We start from the raw sequence: 16106 nt of genomic DNA, 5'->3' as shown, positions 1-16106 counted from the left end.
AGTTATTTAGTCTTCATTGATCAGTTTTTATAAATTTAGGAAGATTGGACATGGTAACCAATAGTATCTTGAAAAAAATCTAAAATTTTCTGGGAGAAATATGTAGTTTCTGGGTGTGGTGGCACACACCTTTAATCACAGCACTCAGGAGGCAGAGGCAGGAGGATCTCTGAATCAGCCTGGTCTACAGAGTGTTTTCCAGGACAACTGGGACTACACAGAGAAACCCTATTTTGAAAACAAACAAGCAAGCAAAAACATTTAGAAATATTCAGGAGAGCCAGGCATAGTAGTACATATCTGTAATCCTAAAACTCAGGAAACTGAAGCAGGCAGATTGATCTCAAGCTTCAGGTTAGCCTGACATGCTCAGGAAGACCCACCTCAAACAAATCAAGAATTCAAGAGGATTAAATCCTTGACAAGTTAGAGGGAGAAATAAAGATTATTAGTGGTTAGGAGGTGTGTGTCTGTGTTTTACGAGCGCCACCCTTTTTTTCTTTTGTGTGTTTCCTTTTTGTGCTGGAGTCTAACCTAGAACCTAATATACTCTAGAAAAGTGCTGTACCGCAGAGCTATGTATACCCCAACCAGCATGATATTTATAGCATGATACCTATGGTGGTGGCAGAAATGTTTTATTAGTTCATGTTGTTAATTATTTATAGTTCAGAGCATGCAAAATGCTTACAGTTAATGTCTGTGTTTCACTATTTGTTAATATATGTCAAAGTACTAATTATTTCTCACAAATCCATAGGTATTATGGTCGTAAGATGCTTTTCCTCATGATGGATCATCCCAACTTTGAAAAAATGCTTGAAAAGTATATCCCGTCTAAAGATTTGCCATATATTAAGGAATCTGTTAAAAATTTACGGCAAAAGGTATGTGAATTAAGTTTGTTGTGTATTTTAAAAAGCAAAACTTATAAGCCAGACACTCACAGCACTTGGAAGATGGAGGCAGGAGGGTCAAAGGAGGTCAGGATATCCTCAGCTATATATTGAGTGTTGATCTAGCCTTGGCAACATAGTACCCAGTCTCAAAAAAGCAGATCCACTCTCCAAATAAAGATAGATAGATAGATAGATAGATAGATAGATAGATAGATAGATTAAGAACTAACTAAATAAAAGTAAGTACAAAGTGTATTTTTTCATAAAGGTAAAGAATATAAACAATTGTTTTTTTAGATTATTTCTATGCTACCTGCAATTCTAAGTAAGTAGTACATACATCTAAGTAGAAGTATGTACTATCGGGCCTAAAGAGTAAATGTTTATTGCTTATTAAGATTTAAATTATGGGGTAGGAGAGATGGCTCAGTGGTTAATACCACAAATACTCTTCCAGAGGACCCAGGTTCAAGTCCCAGCACCTGCATGGAGACTCACGGCTCTCTGTGACTTGAGTTCCAATGGATCTAGTATCTTCTGAACTCAGGGTCACAGGCACACATGTGGTGCGCAGGCTTGTCGGCAGACAAAACACAGAAGATAGTGATAAAATAATTTTTTAAATGAACCTTAAAAAGAAAACCTTAGTGATGGTAAGACATTGAAGAAAACATTAAATATGGTAGGCTGTTGTTTGGCCTGTTACAATTTTAAGACTTGCACTGCAATTCTGAAACTTTACAACTATATAATATTTAATACAGCATTTCATATCTATAACTAGAATTTTAATTTTTATAAAATGAGGGGAGTAGTAGTAAAATGTGAGAAAACATTTTAATATGTTTAATGTAATATACAATTTTTATAGTTTTATTTATTTGTTTATTGAAACAAGCTTTTTTAATTTTTACATACCACTCTCAGTTCCCCCTTCCTCCCCCCTCCCACTCCCTTCAGCTTCCCCCCCCTTCCCCCCTCATGTAATGTACAATTTTTATATTGTAACTTCATGTCATTTTTTTAATGGCATGCATTAAGGAGGTCTCATTTATAAATGATTGTTACAAAGATACATAGTAACAGGCATTTTAGAGCAATTTTTCTGTCCATTAATATTGACTATTTCATAGACATTCTTACTCATATAGAACTTACTAAAATAGTCATATAAACAGCTGACTGAGATGAAACTGATTGTATTTGTGAATCATTTCCAGTACAATAAATAGAAAAATGTTTTAATTTTGTGTGTGTGTATGTGTGTACACCTATGTAATGATAAGAATGTATGTGGGTTAGAGGACAACTTGTGGGAGTCTGTTTTCTCTTCCTAAAATTTGGATCCTAGGAATCTAGCCTACACTCTCAGGCTTGGCAGCAGCTGCCTTTACCCACTGAAACAGAGCCTAAAATAGTTCTAAGCAAATGTTTATTCTCTCTCTTGATGTCATATAGAAAATCACTATTTATGGATTATGTTTGTTTTCTGTATAAATTGTAAGCCTTGAGAAAAGTACTTTAAGGTTTGGAAACATGGTTCAATGGTTAAATGGTAATTAATACTGCTCTTGCAGAGGATTTGAGTTCATCAACCATAATGACACCTCACAGCTCCCTGTAGCTCCAGCTTCAGGAGATCTAAGGCCCTCCTCTGGCTTCCATAGGCACTCTACTCAATGTACACATTCATATATACATACACAGAACCAAAAGTAAAATACAATCTTTTTTGTTTTTCATTTTAAAAAGTAGGACAGGGTTTGGTGGTACACGCTTTTTTTCATCCTAGCGGTTGGCAAGCAGAGGCAGGTGGAATTCTGTGGATTTGTCTAGCCTGTTCTGTGTAGTAAGTTCCAGACCAGACAGTTCCATGATAAGACCCTGTTTAAGATAATACTAAAGAGTAGTATATAATTTATAGCATGTTAACATACATACATTTATTTTATAGTGCTGACCTCAAAATCTGTTAGTTTACCATTACTCTGCAGATTTTTTTATGCATCTAGTACCTTTCAAAGCCTATATTATTAACCACTTAACATTTCACAGGTTTGTCATTTGTGTTTGTTTGTAGTTGTGAGTATGTCATCATGAGCATGTGGAGGTCAGAGAACAACTTTGTAGTATTGGTTCTCCCCATTCAATTCCAGTTTTGTGTGGGTTTCAGTAATTGAATCTAGGTATCAGGCATACATTGCAAGTGCTTTCACCCACTGAGCCATCTCTACAGGCTCCATAAAACACACACTGTGTTTTACCACGCTACTTTGAAAAGCCATTGTGTAAGTTATTGTACTGCTAGTTTAAATGTCTCCTGTTGACTTTGTGTTTACGTACAGGGTTTGGGAGAGATACCACTAGACACGCCATCAGCAAAAGGAAGGAGATCTCATACCGGCAGTGTTGGACACACAAGATCATCATCTGTTTCTCGAGATGCTTTCAGTTCAACGGAAAGGTAATGTATTCTGATAGTCCTCACTATTTGAGAAATGATCCTCACTGTCTCAACTGCACATTCTCATGACCTAGTTCAGTAGTGTTTGTCAGACTGATGAGTCTTAAAAATTTCGAAAGGACATGAAAAATTTGAGATGCCTAGCTTTAATTGGGCAGTTCTATATTCTTGAAAACAACATGCACCTTAGTGAAACTGCAGTGTTACTGAACTTACCAGTATTAGGACTTTTATGGAACCCAGGACCACCTGCCCAAGGATGGCACCACCCAAAATGGGTTGGATCCTCCCACATCACTAAGAATAAGAAGATGCCCTCCAGGCTTGCCTATAGCACAGTCTTGTGGAGACATTATCTGAGACTCCCTCTTTTCCAGTAACTCTAGCCATGTCAAGTTTACATAAAACTGGCCAGCAAAATAGGTATCTTTTATGTTTTTATATGCATGTCTATGTATTTTAGTATAAATTTAATACCAAATTCAAGTCCAGCGTTGGTACATGTGCAGGCCTGGGGCTGGGGGTGTCACTGGTAGGGTACCTTCCTAACTTGCATGAAGCCCTGGGTCTGACTCCCAACATTTCATAAACTGACAGTCCTTATACATGTCTGTCTCCCGACACTTAGAAGACTGAAAGTTATCCTTGTTTATATAGCAATTTTGAGGTTAACATGAGCTCATTTGTAACACAAATAATAAAAACCAGAGGCAGATATTGGGGTTCAAGCTGAAGATCAGAAAAGCAAAGCAGCCAGTGACTAGAGGATTCTTATCCTCTACCAAGGCTCAGACTGAAGGGGTGATTGTGTCCTCAGAGTGACTGCAGACTGCAATGCTCTCCACCAAACCGCAGACTGCACCTAGACTGCACTGAGCTCCTACCTTACATTCCTCTCTAGTGCTCGATTAAATTCGTGCCATCCCAAGTGCTGGGAACAAAGGTGTGAGCTCTGTTTGTCTTTTATACTGAGTCACTCTCATGTAGCCCAGGGTGGCCTTGAACTCAGAAAGATCCATCTACCTCTGTCTCCTGAGTGCTGGTATTAAAGGTGTGGGCACCACTGCCTGTCCTCTATTACTAACTAGTGGTTTAGGTGCGTGGCTAACTAGTGGCTTAGCTTTGTTAGATTACAAACAACGTATCACTGCACTCATTAAATGTGCTTTGTGAAATTTTTGCTGGGTATGATGACTCAGGCTTGGAATACAGCACCTGGGTGACTGAGGCATAAGAGTTTCTATGAGACCAGCTTTGACTGCATACCAAATTCCAAGCCAGAATGAGCTACAGAATGACATTCTTTCTCAGAAAACAAAATAACAACAAAATGCTTTTGTTGGTATGTTGGTAATAGTCCTATAATCCTACCTACTATTGAGACTGAGGCAAGACAATAATGAGCTCAGTGACCAGCCCTGGACATCATAATGAGATCATGTCCCAAACAAAAATGTGGAACTGAGTTTCAGTTCCCAGCAGAGATGACACTACTAGAAGCTCACTGGCCAGCTAGCCTGGCATATGCAGTGATAAATAACAAGGGACCTTGTCTCAAACTAGGTGGACAGTGACCACTGACTTCTAAAGTTGTTCTCTGACTTCTAATCTCAGCACTAGGAAGGCAGAGGCCGGTGGACAACCTCTGTGAGTAGTCTGACAGCCAGGACTATTTAGAGAGACCCTGTCACGAAAGAATAAATGAAACAAACAAACAAAAAGAACCCAAATAAACAAAATGAATAAGATCAACAAAATAAATACATTGATTGGGGGAAAATGCTGTTTTCAACTTGCCTGCAAAGTTAACCCTTTACTGGTATTAGAAAGTAGAATTTGAAGAGCAGTGTACTGTTCTCTAATTTGTAAGACTGTTTATTGTACAGTAATTGAACATGTAAAATGACTTACATAGAAGACTGCTTTCCTTCAAGGAGTCTGAAATGTTGTCACATCCTAGGCAGACACAATGAAAATCCAGGGAAGAGTCTTTGTCTTTAATAAGCTTCCTTGTTAGACAGCATCTCATATTGGATGTGCTACTGGGAAAGGTCCCTTAAAAGCTTGCATCTAGCCAGACATGGTGGCACACACCTTTAATCCCTGCACCTAGAGGCAGAGGCAGGTGGATTTCTGTGAATATGAGGCCAGCCTGGTCTATAGAGCTAGTTCCAAGACAACCAGGACTGTTATACAGAGAAACCCTGCCTTGGGTTGAATTTATAGCAAGAATTTTTTATTTTAGGCTTTGTAGGGAAGTAAAAATGAAATCTTTCATTTTAGGGAAGTAACTGAAGTTCGAGAAGTCCCCAGAAAACCAGTTCTTCGGAATTCCTTAGAAAGTGCTGAGTACATTAAAGACATAACAAGTTTATTAAATGCAAAAGACTTTCGTGATCGTATTAATGGGATTAAACAACTTTTATCAGATACTGAAAACAATCAAGAGCTTGTGGTTGGCAACATTGTGAAGGTAAGAAACTCAAAATTAATTTTATTAAGCATTGTGTGTCTGTGTATATGTGTGTGTGTCTGTCTGTCTGCCTGTATGTCTGTGTGTGTGTGTCTGTCTGTCTGCCTGTGTGTCTGTGTGTGTATGTGCGAGTGTGAGCCCTACTGCATTTCTAGAATTCAGAAGACAAATTTGGGGAGGTAGTTCACTCCTTTCACCCATGAGACTCAAGGATCATTAAATTCAGGTCTCCTTGGCCTCTCAAGATTAATCTAAATGAAAAAAGAAAAAAATAATTTAGCAAATTACCCCAAACCATGGAGCTTTATTTATGTTATTTAAAAGTGTTAGCGATGAGTTTAATGGGGCTGGAGAGATGGCTCAGAGGTTCAGAGCACTGACTGCTCTTCCAGGGGTCCTGAGTTTGATTCCCAGCAAACACATGGTGGCTCACAACCATCTACAACTCAATCCAGTGTCCTCTTCTGGCATATAGGCAGAACACTGTATATGTAATAATAAATGAATCTTAAAAAAAGATAAGTTTAATAATGGGAATGGATTACATAAGATTTGCTATGTTAAAAACATTCTAGGAAACTAAAATGTAACAGGAAAAAAAAGAGAGAATGGTCATGTAGGGGCTGGAGGGATAGCCCTGCAGTTCAGTCAGAGTGCTTGTTCTTCCAGACCATCTGAGTTGGGCTTCCAGCATCCACTTCTGGCCCCTCATAGCAGCCTGTAACTCCAACATCTCTGGCCCTGATGTACTGCATGCCCACACCCAGACGCACACACTTACACACAGGTTTTTGTTTTGGGGGGTTTTGTTTTTGTTTTTTGGCCCACTTATGGCCCTTTTTTTAAGATTTATTTTATTTACTATGTAAACAATATTCCATCCGTATGTTTGCCTGCATGTCAGAAGAGGGCATCAGATCTTGGTGGGTGGTTGTGAGCTACCATGTGGTTGCTGGGAATTGAACTCAGGACCTCTGGAAGAGCAGTCAATGCACCTCTGATTCTTACTGTAGTTTAAGGGAAGGAAGTGACATTACAGCTAATTGTCCTACCAAATTTAAACCAAAATTATGTCAAATATCTACAGTAAAATTTCCCTGTCTTCTGTTCTGAAAAAAGAGATTATAGAAACTTTCCCCAAGTTCTTAGCATCAAATTAGGCTGACCTGCATCTTTTAGCTAGCAGCACATTAATCATGTTTGCAGTGAGTAAACCTTCTGTCAAGCCACATTCATAACCTTCATTTATTAAAATATCTTTGGGCATGAATTTTTACTACCTATAAACATTTAAACTTGACAAATCTAAAGTTTCTATTATCTGAGTTAGGTTTAATAGGGTGTGTGTAATGGCCAGATGTGGTGGTGCATGCCTTTAATCCCAGCATTTGGAAGGCAGAGGTTGTGGGGGGGTCTCTGTGACTTTGAGACCAGCCTGTTCTGCAGAGCGAGTTCCAGGATAACCAAGACTTTTACATAGAGAAACCCTGTCTCAAAGAACAAACAAACAAATAGGGTGTGTGTGTGTAAGGCGAGTATGTAGGAGAAATAAGAAGTGGCAATCAAGGATAATTTAATAAATATAAGCATTGTTTTGCTTTAAATAATTCACCAACTTATTTTCAGATCTTTGATGCCTTTAAGTCTCGACTTCATGATTCTAATAGCAAAGTGAATCTGGTGGCTCTTGAAACAATGCATAAAATGATTCCTTTACTTCGAGACAATTTGTCTCCTATAATCAACATGCTAATTCCCGCAATTGTGGATAACAATCTGAACTCCAAGAATCCAGGCATCTATGCTGCTGCCACAAATGTTGTTAATGCACTGAGTCAGCATGTAGGTAAGGAATCTCAACTGGTATTCAAATTTTATTTTACTTTCATGCTTTCTTAGCCTATGTATTTTTTATATGTTAAAATAAGTAATATTTTTAACTAACTAGTATATCCTAAAGTTTTTTTCATAAATTATTTTAGTGATGAAATACTTAAATTGACTGTCTTTTTTTCATTGAGTTCTAAATGTTTTACCTTATGAAATTAACTAATCCTTTTGGGACGTAACATGGAAATATATTCAGGACATTAGAACTTCATAAACCTTTAAGAATCATTCTAAATGCATGAACTATGCATGTCAATAAACTCGAATAAGGGGGTGGAAAGATTGTGAGAGTCAGAGGACCAGGATGTCTGCTATGAAATAGTGTCTTCTACATAGGACAGGGAGTTGCATCAATATTAACAATATGGGTATATAAAGAAGACTGGAACAATGTTATTACCATTTGACATGCCAACATAGATAGGGGAAATCTCACAAGGCCCCACCCTTACATGAAGAGTCATGGGCAATTATTGACTGCTGTGAGAGAGAGAATCAATCTTCTCCATGGACAAGCCCCTGATAGGTTATACCTAAATGTCAGGTCAAACATATGAGTATCCCTACATGAACTCTGCTGATTGTGTTTATATATACATAAAATTGGTCATGAAGTTGAGAGGGAGTAGAAGAGGTATAAGGAGCTAGAGTGGGGAGATTGTGTGATAGAATTGATGTGAATATTGTACTCATACATGAAGTCCTCAAAAAAACTACTAAAAACTTTAAATTGTGGTGATGAGATATCTCAACAAGTAAAGGTGTTTTTTTTTATTTTTTATTTTTTTGATAAAAACTTCACTATAATATTTATTGTATAATGAAGAAAAACAACACATTCAGGGAAAATTGAGATTAACTTATTTTTCTTAAAAGGTTCATCTCAAGGATGGCAACAAAGTCCAGCTTGTGCCGCCAAACAGTTTTACATGATCAAACAGTGTACAGCTTCTTTGTGTGAACTGTTGACTACAAACATTTACCAAATACATAAATCTCTTTTTAAAAAGCCATTTTTAAATATAGCAAAGCAGTGTCTTCTTGCACAGCAAAGTGAAGAAAGTTTCTACAGAGAAATAAAAGTTTTATATTTGTAGAGTCTTTTTCACATCCTAATCATCTAGCTTTTTATGATCCAATGCCAGGAGTTTTCAGATTCCGTATTTACTATGTATTTCTTGTGCGCATGATGGTTAATACAGAAATGATGTTAATACATTATCAGGCATCTTTATAGTTGAAAGGAAATGGTGAAACATGTACTGTTCTTTTAGAACAAACCCCTGATGTACTTATAACACAATGGATGTAAGCAGGGCTCAAAGGGTGGAGTTTTGACTGGGACCACCTGTGTCCACACAATGGTGACGTTTGCTCTCAGTGTCAGCCTACGTAGAGTTCCAAGGGGGTACAACTGGCGGGCACTTCCTATGTCCAGTGTAACTTAGTTAGCTTTTGTTTTGTTTCTGTTTTTAATAATAAAATATGTGATCTGAAGGAAAATTCTCCGGTGATAGTGTCTTATACAAAACACACGAGTCTCAAAGGGTAAGAGAGTCAGTTTTAAAGCAATACCATCAGGTCCGTGTCCTCCCGACTCTAGGCTGGCTTCCACTGAGAGCTGTGGATGTGGATGTGTTCACACATGAGTGTCTGGGTGAAGGATGTCAAGCCCACATGCTCCAAATCACATTGGACATATGGGGAAAGATTAACAGTCAGATATTCAGTTCCTGAAAACGGAATACATTGTGACTTGTAATTTAAATACAAACTCCGAGCCTTGTGTAGTATCACTTTAGAAAACAGTAGTTGTACTTATTATAAACCTGCATAGAAAGAAAGACTATTGAGATACAGTCAGAAAAGCCATCTCATAAGGCACACAAGAAAATAGACAGTAAATGTGACTGTGTTAACTCCTATTCCAATATACAGCAGAAGTTCATGAACATGCATATGCATAAATAATAATGAAAGGGCCACTTAACACTTCCAAAGCTATAATGGTTTACAAAGTGGTTTAAGTGTTATCTTGGAAATTCAGTGTTGGGAGACTGTCTTGCTTTAATTAGGTATGACCTTATGAAGAATGTGCCTTTAAGTCGTCGAAGAAGTAAAGGTGTTTTTTACCAGGTGTGACAATGTGAGTTCTATCCCTGGGACCTACACGATGGAAGGAAAAACCCCCTCTAGCCTTTACAGAAGTCCCTGGCTGGCCTGGAAATTGCTATGTAGACCAGGCTGACCTCAAATACAGAGATCTGACTGTCTCTGCCTCCCCAGTGCCAGAATTAAAGGTGTGCGCCACCATATCTGGCTAGATGCAAGCTTTTAAGGGACCTTTCCCAATAGCACTGCACAGAACACATCCAATGTGAGATGCTGTCTAACAAGGAAGCTTATTAAAGACAAAAACTCTTCCCTGGATTCTCATTGTGTCTGCCTAGGATGTGACAACATTTCAGACTCCTTGAAGGAAAGCAGTCTTCTACGTAAGTCATTTTACATGTTCAGACAATTTTTGCTTATGACTGGGATTTAATACAAAGATAGATATCGGACAAAATCTTCGGGGTGAAAGGTCCAAGTGTAAAGGAATCAGATGAAAGCAAAGCCCTTTTTTAGATGTCTCATTATGTAATGTGCACACACAAAATTAATTCTTTTAATTTGCAAAAGATTATATTAGGCAGATAATGAGAAAAGATAAATCCCGAGACAGAAACCTTAGCAAACTACATAGTAGGCAAAAAGCTCATATCTAGATTATCTAAAGAACTCTCAAAACTCAACCTTGAACAAAAAAGTCCAAGTAGAAAACAAGAAAAAGACGGAAGCATTTCGCTAAGGACTACATATACATGAAAAATGTGCCCACAAAAGATACTCAGCATTACTTTTCCTTAGTGAAATGCAAAGGCAAATTAAAACACTAATCACTATATGAGTATTAGAACAGCTAAACTTTTCATTTGAGAGTGTGACTGAGGCTGGAAAGATGACTTACCAGGTAAAAAAGCTTGTCACCTGATGATTCTCAGGATCCATGAGGTGGAAGGAGAAAACTGACTTCTACAATACTTTATCTGTGGTACACATGTGCCCATACACTTACATGCACATAAAGGAAGAAACTAGAAGGAACCCAATGCTCTTGGTGTACAGAAGCAATATATCTTGAGAGTATTTTTGATTGTTTGCTTGGGTTTTTGAGGCAAGGTTTCTCTGTGTAGCCTTGACTGTCCTGTTCTGTAGATCAGGCTGACCTTTAACTAACAGAGATTTGCCTGCTTCATCCTCCAGAGTGCTTGGATTAAAGGAGTGGGCCACCACCACTGCTGTTGAGTACATTTCTAATGAGAGTATCAATAGCATAGCCACTCTTTAAAAGCAAAATATAAACTTGTGTAAAACATTACTTAGACCATATCTAAATCATAGCATATCCATAGAATACTTTTTAGCAGTAGAAAGAAGCAGACTTGATACTTGGGTTGATTTGTATGGATCACAGAGGCATGATGCTATTTAAAACTAAACTGATGTCATGCTCTGTTCTGTTTGATATATTCATTCATATTTTCAAAAGGACAAAATAGGGCTGGAGAGATGGTTCAGTGGTTAAGAGCACTAGTTGCTCTTCCAGAGGTTCTGAGTTCAATTCCCAGCAACCACATGGTGGCTCACAACCATCTGTAATGAGATCTGGTGCCCATTTCTCACATGCAGATAGAGCACTCATATACATAAAATAAATAAATAAATCTTTAAAAAAAAAAGGGGAGGGCAAAATCACTTAGGTGATGAACATTCTAGTTGTTGCCTACATTTATGGGTGATAGGGAAGCAAGTACTGGTGTCCCTTTTGTTGAAGGCAATTCCTCAGTCCATGACACAAATTGGAGGTTTTAGAAACTTATGAAGGCAGAAACCAGTTATAACAAATGGTTAGATCATAGCAGACACATCCTCGAAGGGAATGTTAGGACCCCAGCCTCTCCTCTCTTCCCTTCCTGGAGGTGACCTGTTTACACCACTGTAAGCCTCCTTCATGATGTCCTGTGCTTCCATAGGCCCAAAGTGAGAACTAAGTGAGCATGGACTCAACTGAAAGCATGAGCCCAAAGCAACCTTTTCTCCCTTTAATCCCATTCTCTCTTGTGTTTTATCGATACAAAAGGGGAGTGGTTAGCAAGATGTTTATAGTGAAGGAGCTCTGTATCTTATCTGTTGCATGAATCAGAGTACATGAAGAAATGGAATAGAGCTGTGTATATTCATCCCTTATTTTGTTTTTTAAGACAGGGTTTTTCTGTGTAGCTCTGGCTAAATCAGAACTCACTCTGTAGACCAGACTGGCCTCAAACTCAGAGATCCGCCTGCCTGCCTGCTTCCTGAGTGCTGGGATTAGTGTGCACCACTACTGTCTAGCTTGCTATTTTCCTACAGTTATGTAAAATGTAGCCTTTCAGTGTAGAAGGCTTGTCAGTACTATCTTTACAACTTCCTGGAAGGAAAATAGGGAAGGGGTAAATTATATAATTATAATAAAAAATTTTTTTCTAAAAATCAAATGTAAAACATCACTTTCTCCATAAAGAACATTTTTGTTGTTGTTTTATGATGAAGCCACCATCAATTGAAAATAAGATGCCCAGGAGATCATCAGCACATTTCCTTCTGTGCCCGGTGATAATTTCTTTAATGCTTTATGGATATTTTTATTTTATCTTTACCATAAGAGTGTTACTCTTACAGTTATAGAAAACTATAAGTAGGAATTAAGTATGTGGACCTCTTAAGTTAGTACATCTACACTGTAGAAATTATTTTTCCCTATTAATGCTGTTTAATCAAAATTGACAGCTCATTCTTAGGCATGTCTCCTTTCTATTTCAGATAATTACTTACTTCTGCAACCATTTTGCACAAAAGCTCAGTTTCTAAATGGTAAAGCAAAACAAGATATGACAGAAAAACTTGCTGGTAAGTAGTTTTAAGTACTAACTTCTAAAGTAATATACTTTTATTATGAATTTTTATAGGCATATATTCATTGTAACTAATGTAGAGTTTATGGACAGACATTTTCATACAAGTATATTATATACATATGTTACTTCCCCGTCCTCCCCCAGCTCCTTTCCATTCAGTCTCTCAGGCCAGGCTTTTTCTACTTTCATGTCCTATATGCATAAGTAATTGTGGGTATCTACATGAAATTTATGACCCACAAGTGAGGGAAAACTGCAGCATTTAGCTTTCTGAGTCTTATTTATTTTGCTTAAGATGATGATCACCTGTTATGTCCATTTTCCCAAAAGTGATATTAAGGATAAACTGATGGGTATCCTTAATATTGAATGTCAATTCAGTATCATCGTTGTACAGAATAGAAATAAATTGCATTAGTAGTCTACAAAAGACCCTTTTAAGGTATGTTCTCCAAAATATTTTTTTAAATAATTCTAGGACTGAGAGTGTCGTTTTGTAATAGATTTCTGGCTTAGCACTCTGAAACACCTTGGCTTGATGCCCGGTGCTGTGGATTATTTAAAGAGAAGAGGGTGAAAAAATTAAATGAATGAATAAATAGATAGGTAGGTAGGTAGGTAAGTAGGTAGGTAGATAGATAAATGAGAAGAGGGAAGAGGAAGATAGAGAATTATGTCCTTTGTTAAATGGGCATTAGAGTCAGTGTGGATACTCATGGAAGATTGATAGTTCAATGTTTTGTTTAATGAAAGATCCATGAATTGAGCTTTATAAATTGTACTTAACTACATTTGGAAAATATTGAGATTTACTATAGGTTTGATGCTTCTAGTTAGTCTTTTTTTATTTTTTTTTTCCTGAACTAGTTGTCATATATATATATATGGCACTCTGAGATCCCAATATTTGTAAGTTTTGCCTAGTTTTTTGTTTTTGGTGTTGTTTAAGACCTAACTTTTTAGGACAGATAGCGCAGGGCAGAAGCCCATATTTGGGGTATTTGTTACTTAACAGACTTTTAATTTACTTTGGGGAAGCTCTGACTGTTGCCTATATTTTGTGTTACAGATATTGTCATGGAACTTTATCAAAGGAAGCCGCATGCCACGGAACAGAAAGTGCTGGTGGTTTTATGGCACCTCTTAGGGAATATGACACATAGTGGCTCCCTGCCTGGAGCTAGTGGAAATATACGAACAGCCACAGCTAAATTGTCAAAAGCACTTTTTGCACAGATGGGTCAGAATTTATTAAACCAGGCTGCATCTCAACCACCACATATCAAAAGAAGTTTAGAAGAATTGCTCGATATGACAGTTTTAAATGAATTATGAGTTTTTGATGAAATAGTTATGATGAACAATTTACATAATGACAACTGAAATCTTTTTAAAGCTATATTTTGCATTTTGAGTGCCTGCATTTCATGTCCAGTAAATTAAGTCAGTGGCTATGTTTATTTGCAGCCTACTTGTGAGTACAGATCTGTCCTTCTAGCCATCACATGAAAACCTGAAATAATTAGTATAAACTATAAGTCACGAAATCCGTGACACTTGGGATGAACTAAATTTTAAATGTTTTTGAGACAAATCCTGCTCATTTGCACTATTCTATAGAAACTGCAATTTGTTGCCCCATATGTACAATTAGATTTGTAATTAAAAATATACTTTTTATTATGTAATCATGTTCTGCTATGTCTCATTACTCTGCCTTGTTTTATGAATTGGAAGAAAAAGTCACTTAACTATGTTATCACAAAATAAGTTTTGTGTGCTATTTGTGAATAACATGTTTCTGAATCAGTCTGCTAATATGATTATGCAGTATTAGCTTGCTATTGCTGCTGTGTTACTATGGTATATTTGCTAAATTTTGGGTTTAATCATCTGCACAATTGTGAAATTTAACAAGTTATAATAAAGCATGATGACCAAAGCTTAGAAAACATTAAACATTGAATGCACGTTTAAGAAACGTGTTGAATGTAACTTTCTTATTATTGTGTGCAAACACTAATTTTTTAAATTTCTGTATGTCTGTCCATTTATAAAGGTGTTATTTTGCTGCCCAGTTGTGTAATTCTCAAAAATAGTGCCAGGTCTTCTATAGTTTTTTTCAGAATTCTTGGGCTTATGAGTACTGTATGCATCTTAAAGAAGAAAAGGAATGTTATAAAATAAAAGGATTTATTTCTGTAGATGTGTGACAGATGTCCTATTTTTCTAGCTCATATATGTTAAAATGAAACCAATGTTTTAGTGCTACATTCTTTCATTTCATCAACCCTATCCATGTTGACCTTAGAGTAGACCCAAGTTGTCATTCTCAACTTACAGGAAATTAGCTACATGACATGTGAGTCTCTTCTCCTTCCCTTATTTCTGAGAGCTAGGCTGGATGCATTTTAGGGGGTTCTCTGGGAAGAAGCCAGGGTCTTCTGTACTCACAGATGGTAAGTGTGCACTCCACAGCCCTCTCCTCCACTCTGCAGCTGCTGTTGCCAGTTCTGAAATGGTGCTGTTTGTGTGTATTTAACTTTGGGGGGAAAAACAGAATGAATTTTGAAACTATCTGAAGGTAAGTGAAAGGGCACTGAAGACTTACCATTACTTTATAATTCCATATCTTGTATTTTCTTATAAAACTGTAGGCCTGGGGCTGGAGAGATGGCTCAGAGGTTAAGAGCACTGACTGCTCTTCCAGAGGTCCTGAGTTCAATTCCCAGCAACCACATGGTGGCTCACAACCATCTACAATTCAATCTGGTGCCCTCTTCTGGTATGTAGACAAAGCACTGTATATGTAATAAATAAATAAATCTTAAAAAAAAAAAACTATAGGCCTATACTTTAAGTTTGTTAATTACAGACTTTTTCTGAGTAGGCTCAGAAAATAAATATTTTTTATATATATGAATGTAATTTATTTGTAATGAAACAAAGACATGTATTTACACAATGGTAATAATCTCATTTTTCTTTTTTTTTATTCTAATTTTAAATAGCTTTTTTTACATGTCAATCCCAGTTCCCTCTTCCTCCCCTCCTCCCGCACTCCCCTTGCCCCCCTCCCTCCCACCCTATTGCCAAATCCTTCCACATAGGGGATATCAGAGTCTGTCATTTTACTCTTGGTAGGGTCCAGGCACTCCCCTAAGAGTCCAGGCTGAGAGAGCATCTCTCTTTGTGCTATAGGCACACGAAGACAGTTTGTATACCAGGGATAGACACTGATCCACAGCTCAGGGCCCCATAGGTTGCCCAGGCCTTACATTTGGGGGGTCCAGATCAGTCACATGCTGGCCTCCCCACTGTCGGTCTGGGGTCCAAGAGCTCTCCCCTGTTCAGATCAGCTGTCTCTGCTAGTTTTGTCAGCC

General features: G+C 37.5%; 1 protein-coding gene across 4 annotated transcripts in view; it reads left to right on the top strand.

Annotated features, from left to right (window-relative positions):
* Positions 1-14927, top strand: part of Togaram1 (TOG array regulator of axonemal microtubules 1) — a 64271-nt gene extending 49344 nt beyond the window's left edge. For 2 of the 4 annotated variants that reach the window (XM_021229212.2, XM_021229211.2), the window contains 7 exons: positions 761-887; positions 3245-3363; positions 5647-5836; positions 7463-7682; positions 10177-10221; positions 12629-12715; positions 13793-14927. In XM_021229212.2, coding sequence (XP_021084871.1) covers positions 761-887; positions 3245-3363; positions 5647-5836; positions 7463-7682; positions 10177-10221; positions 12629-12715; positions 13793-14058 — 1054 coding nt within the window. In that variant the 3' untranslated portion in view covers positions 14059-14927. The remainder of the gene's footprint in view (positions 1-760; positions 888-3244; positions 3364-5646; positions 5837-7462; positions 7683-10176; positions 10222-12628; positions 12716-13792) is intronic. The other 2 variants (XM_005073499.4, XM_005073498.4) reach the window with 1 other exon arrangement.
* Positions 14928-16106: the final 1179 nt, after the last annotated feature.

Source organism: Mesocricetus auratus, unplaced genomic scaffold (assembly GCF_017639785.1).
Source record: "Mesocricetus auratus isolate SY011 unplaced genomic scaffold, BCM_Maur_2.0 Super-Scaffold_15014, whole genome shotgun sequence".
Taxonomy (NCBI): domain Eukaryota; kingdom Metazoa; phylum Chordata; class Mammalia; order Rodentia; family Cricetidae; genus Mesocricetus; species Mesocricetus auratus.
The sequence above is the reverse complement of the archived record's forward strand: the minus strand, read 5'-3'. Positions and strand labels throughout refer to the sequence as shown.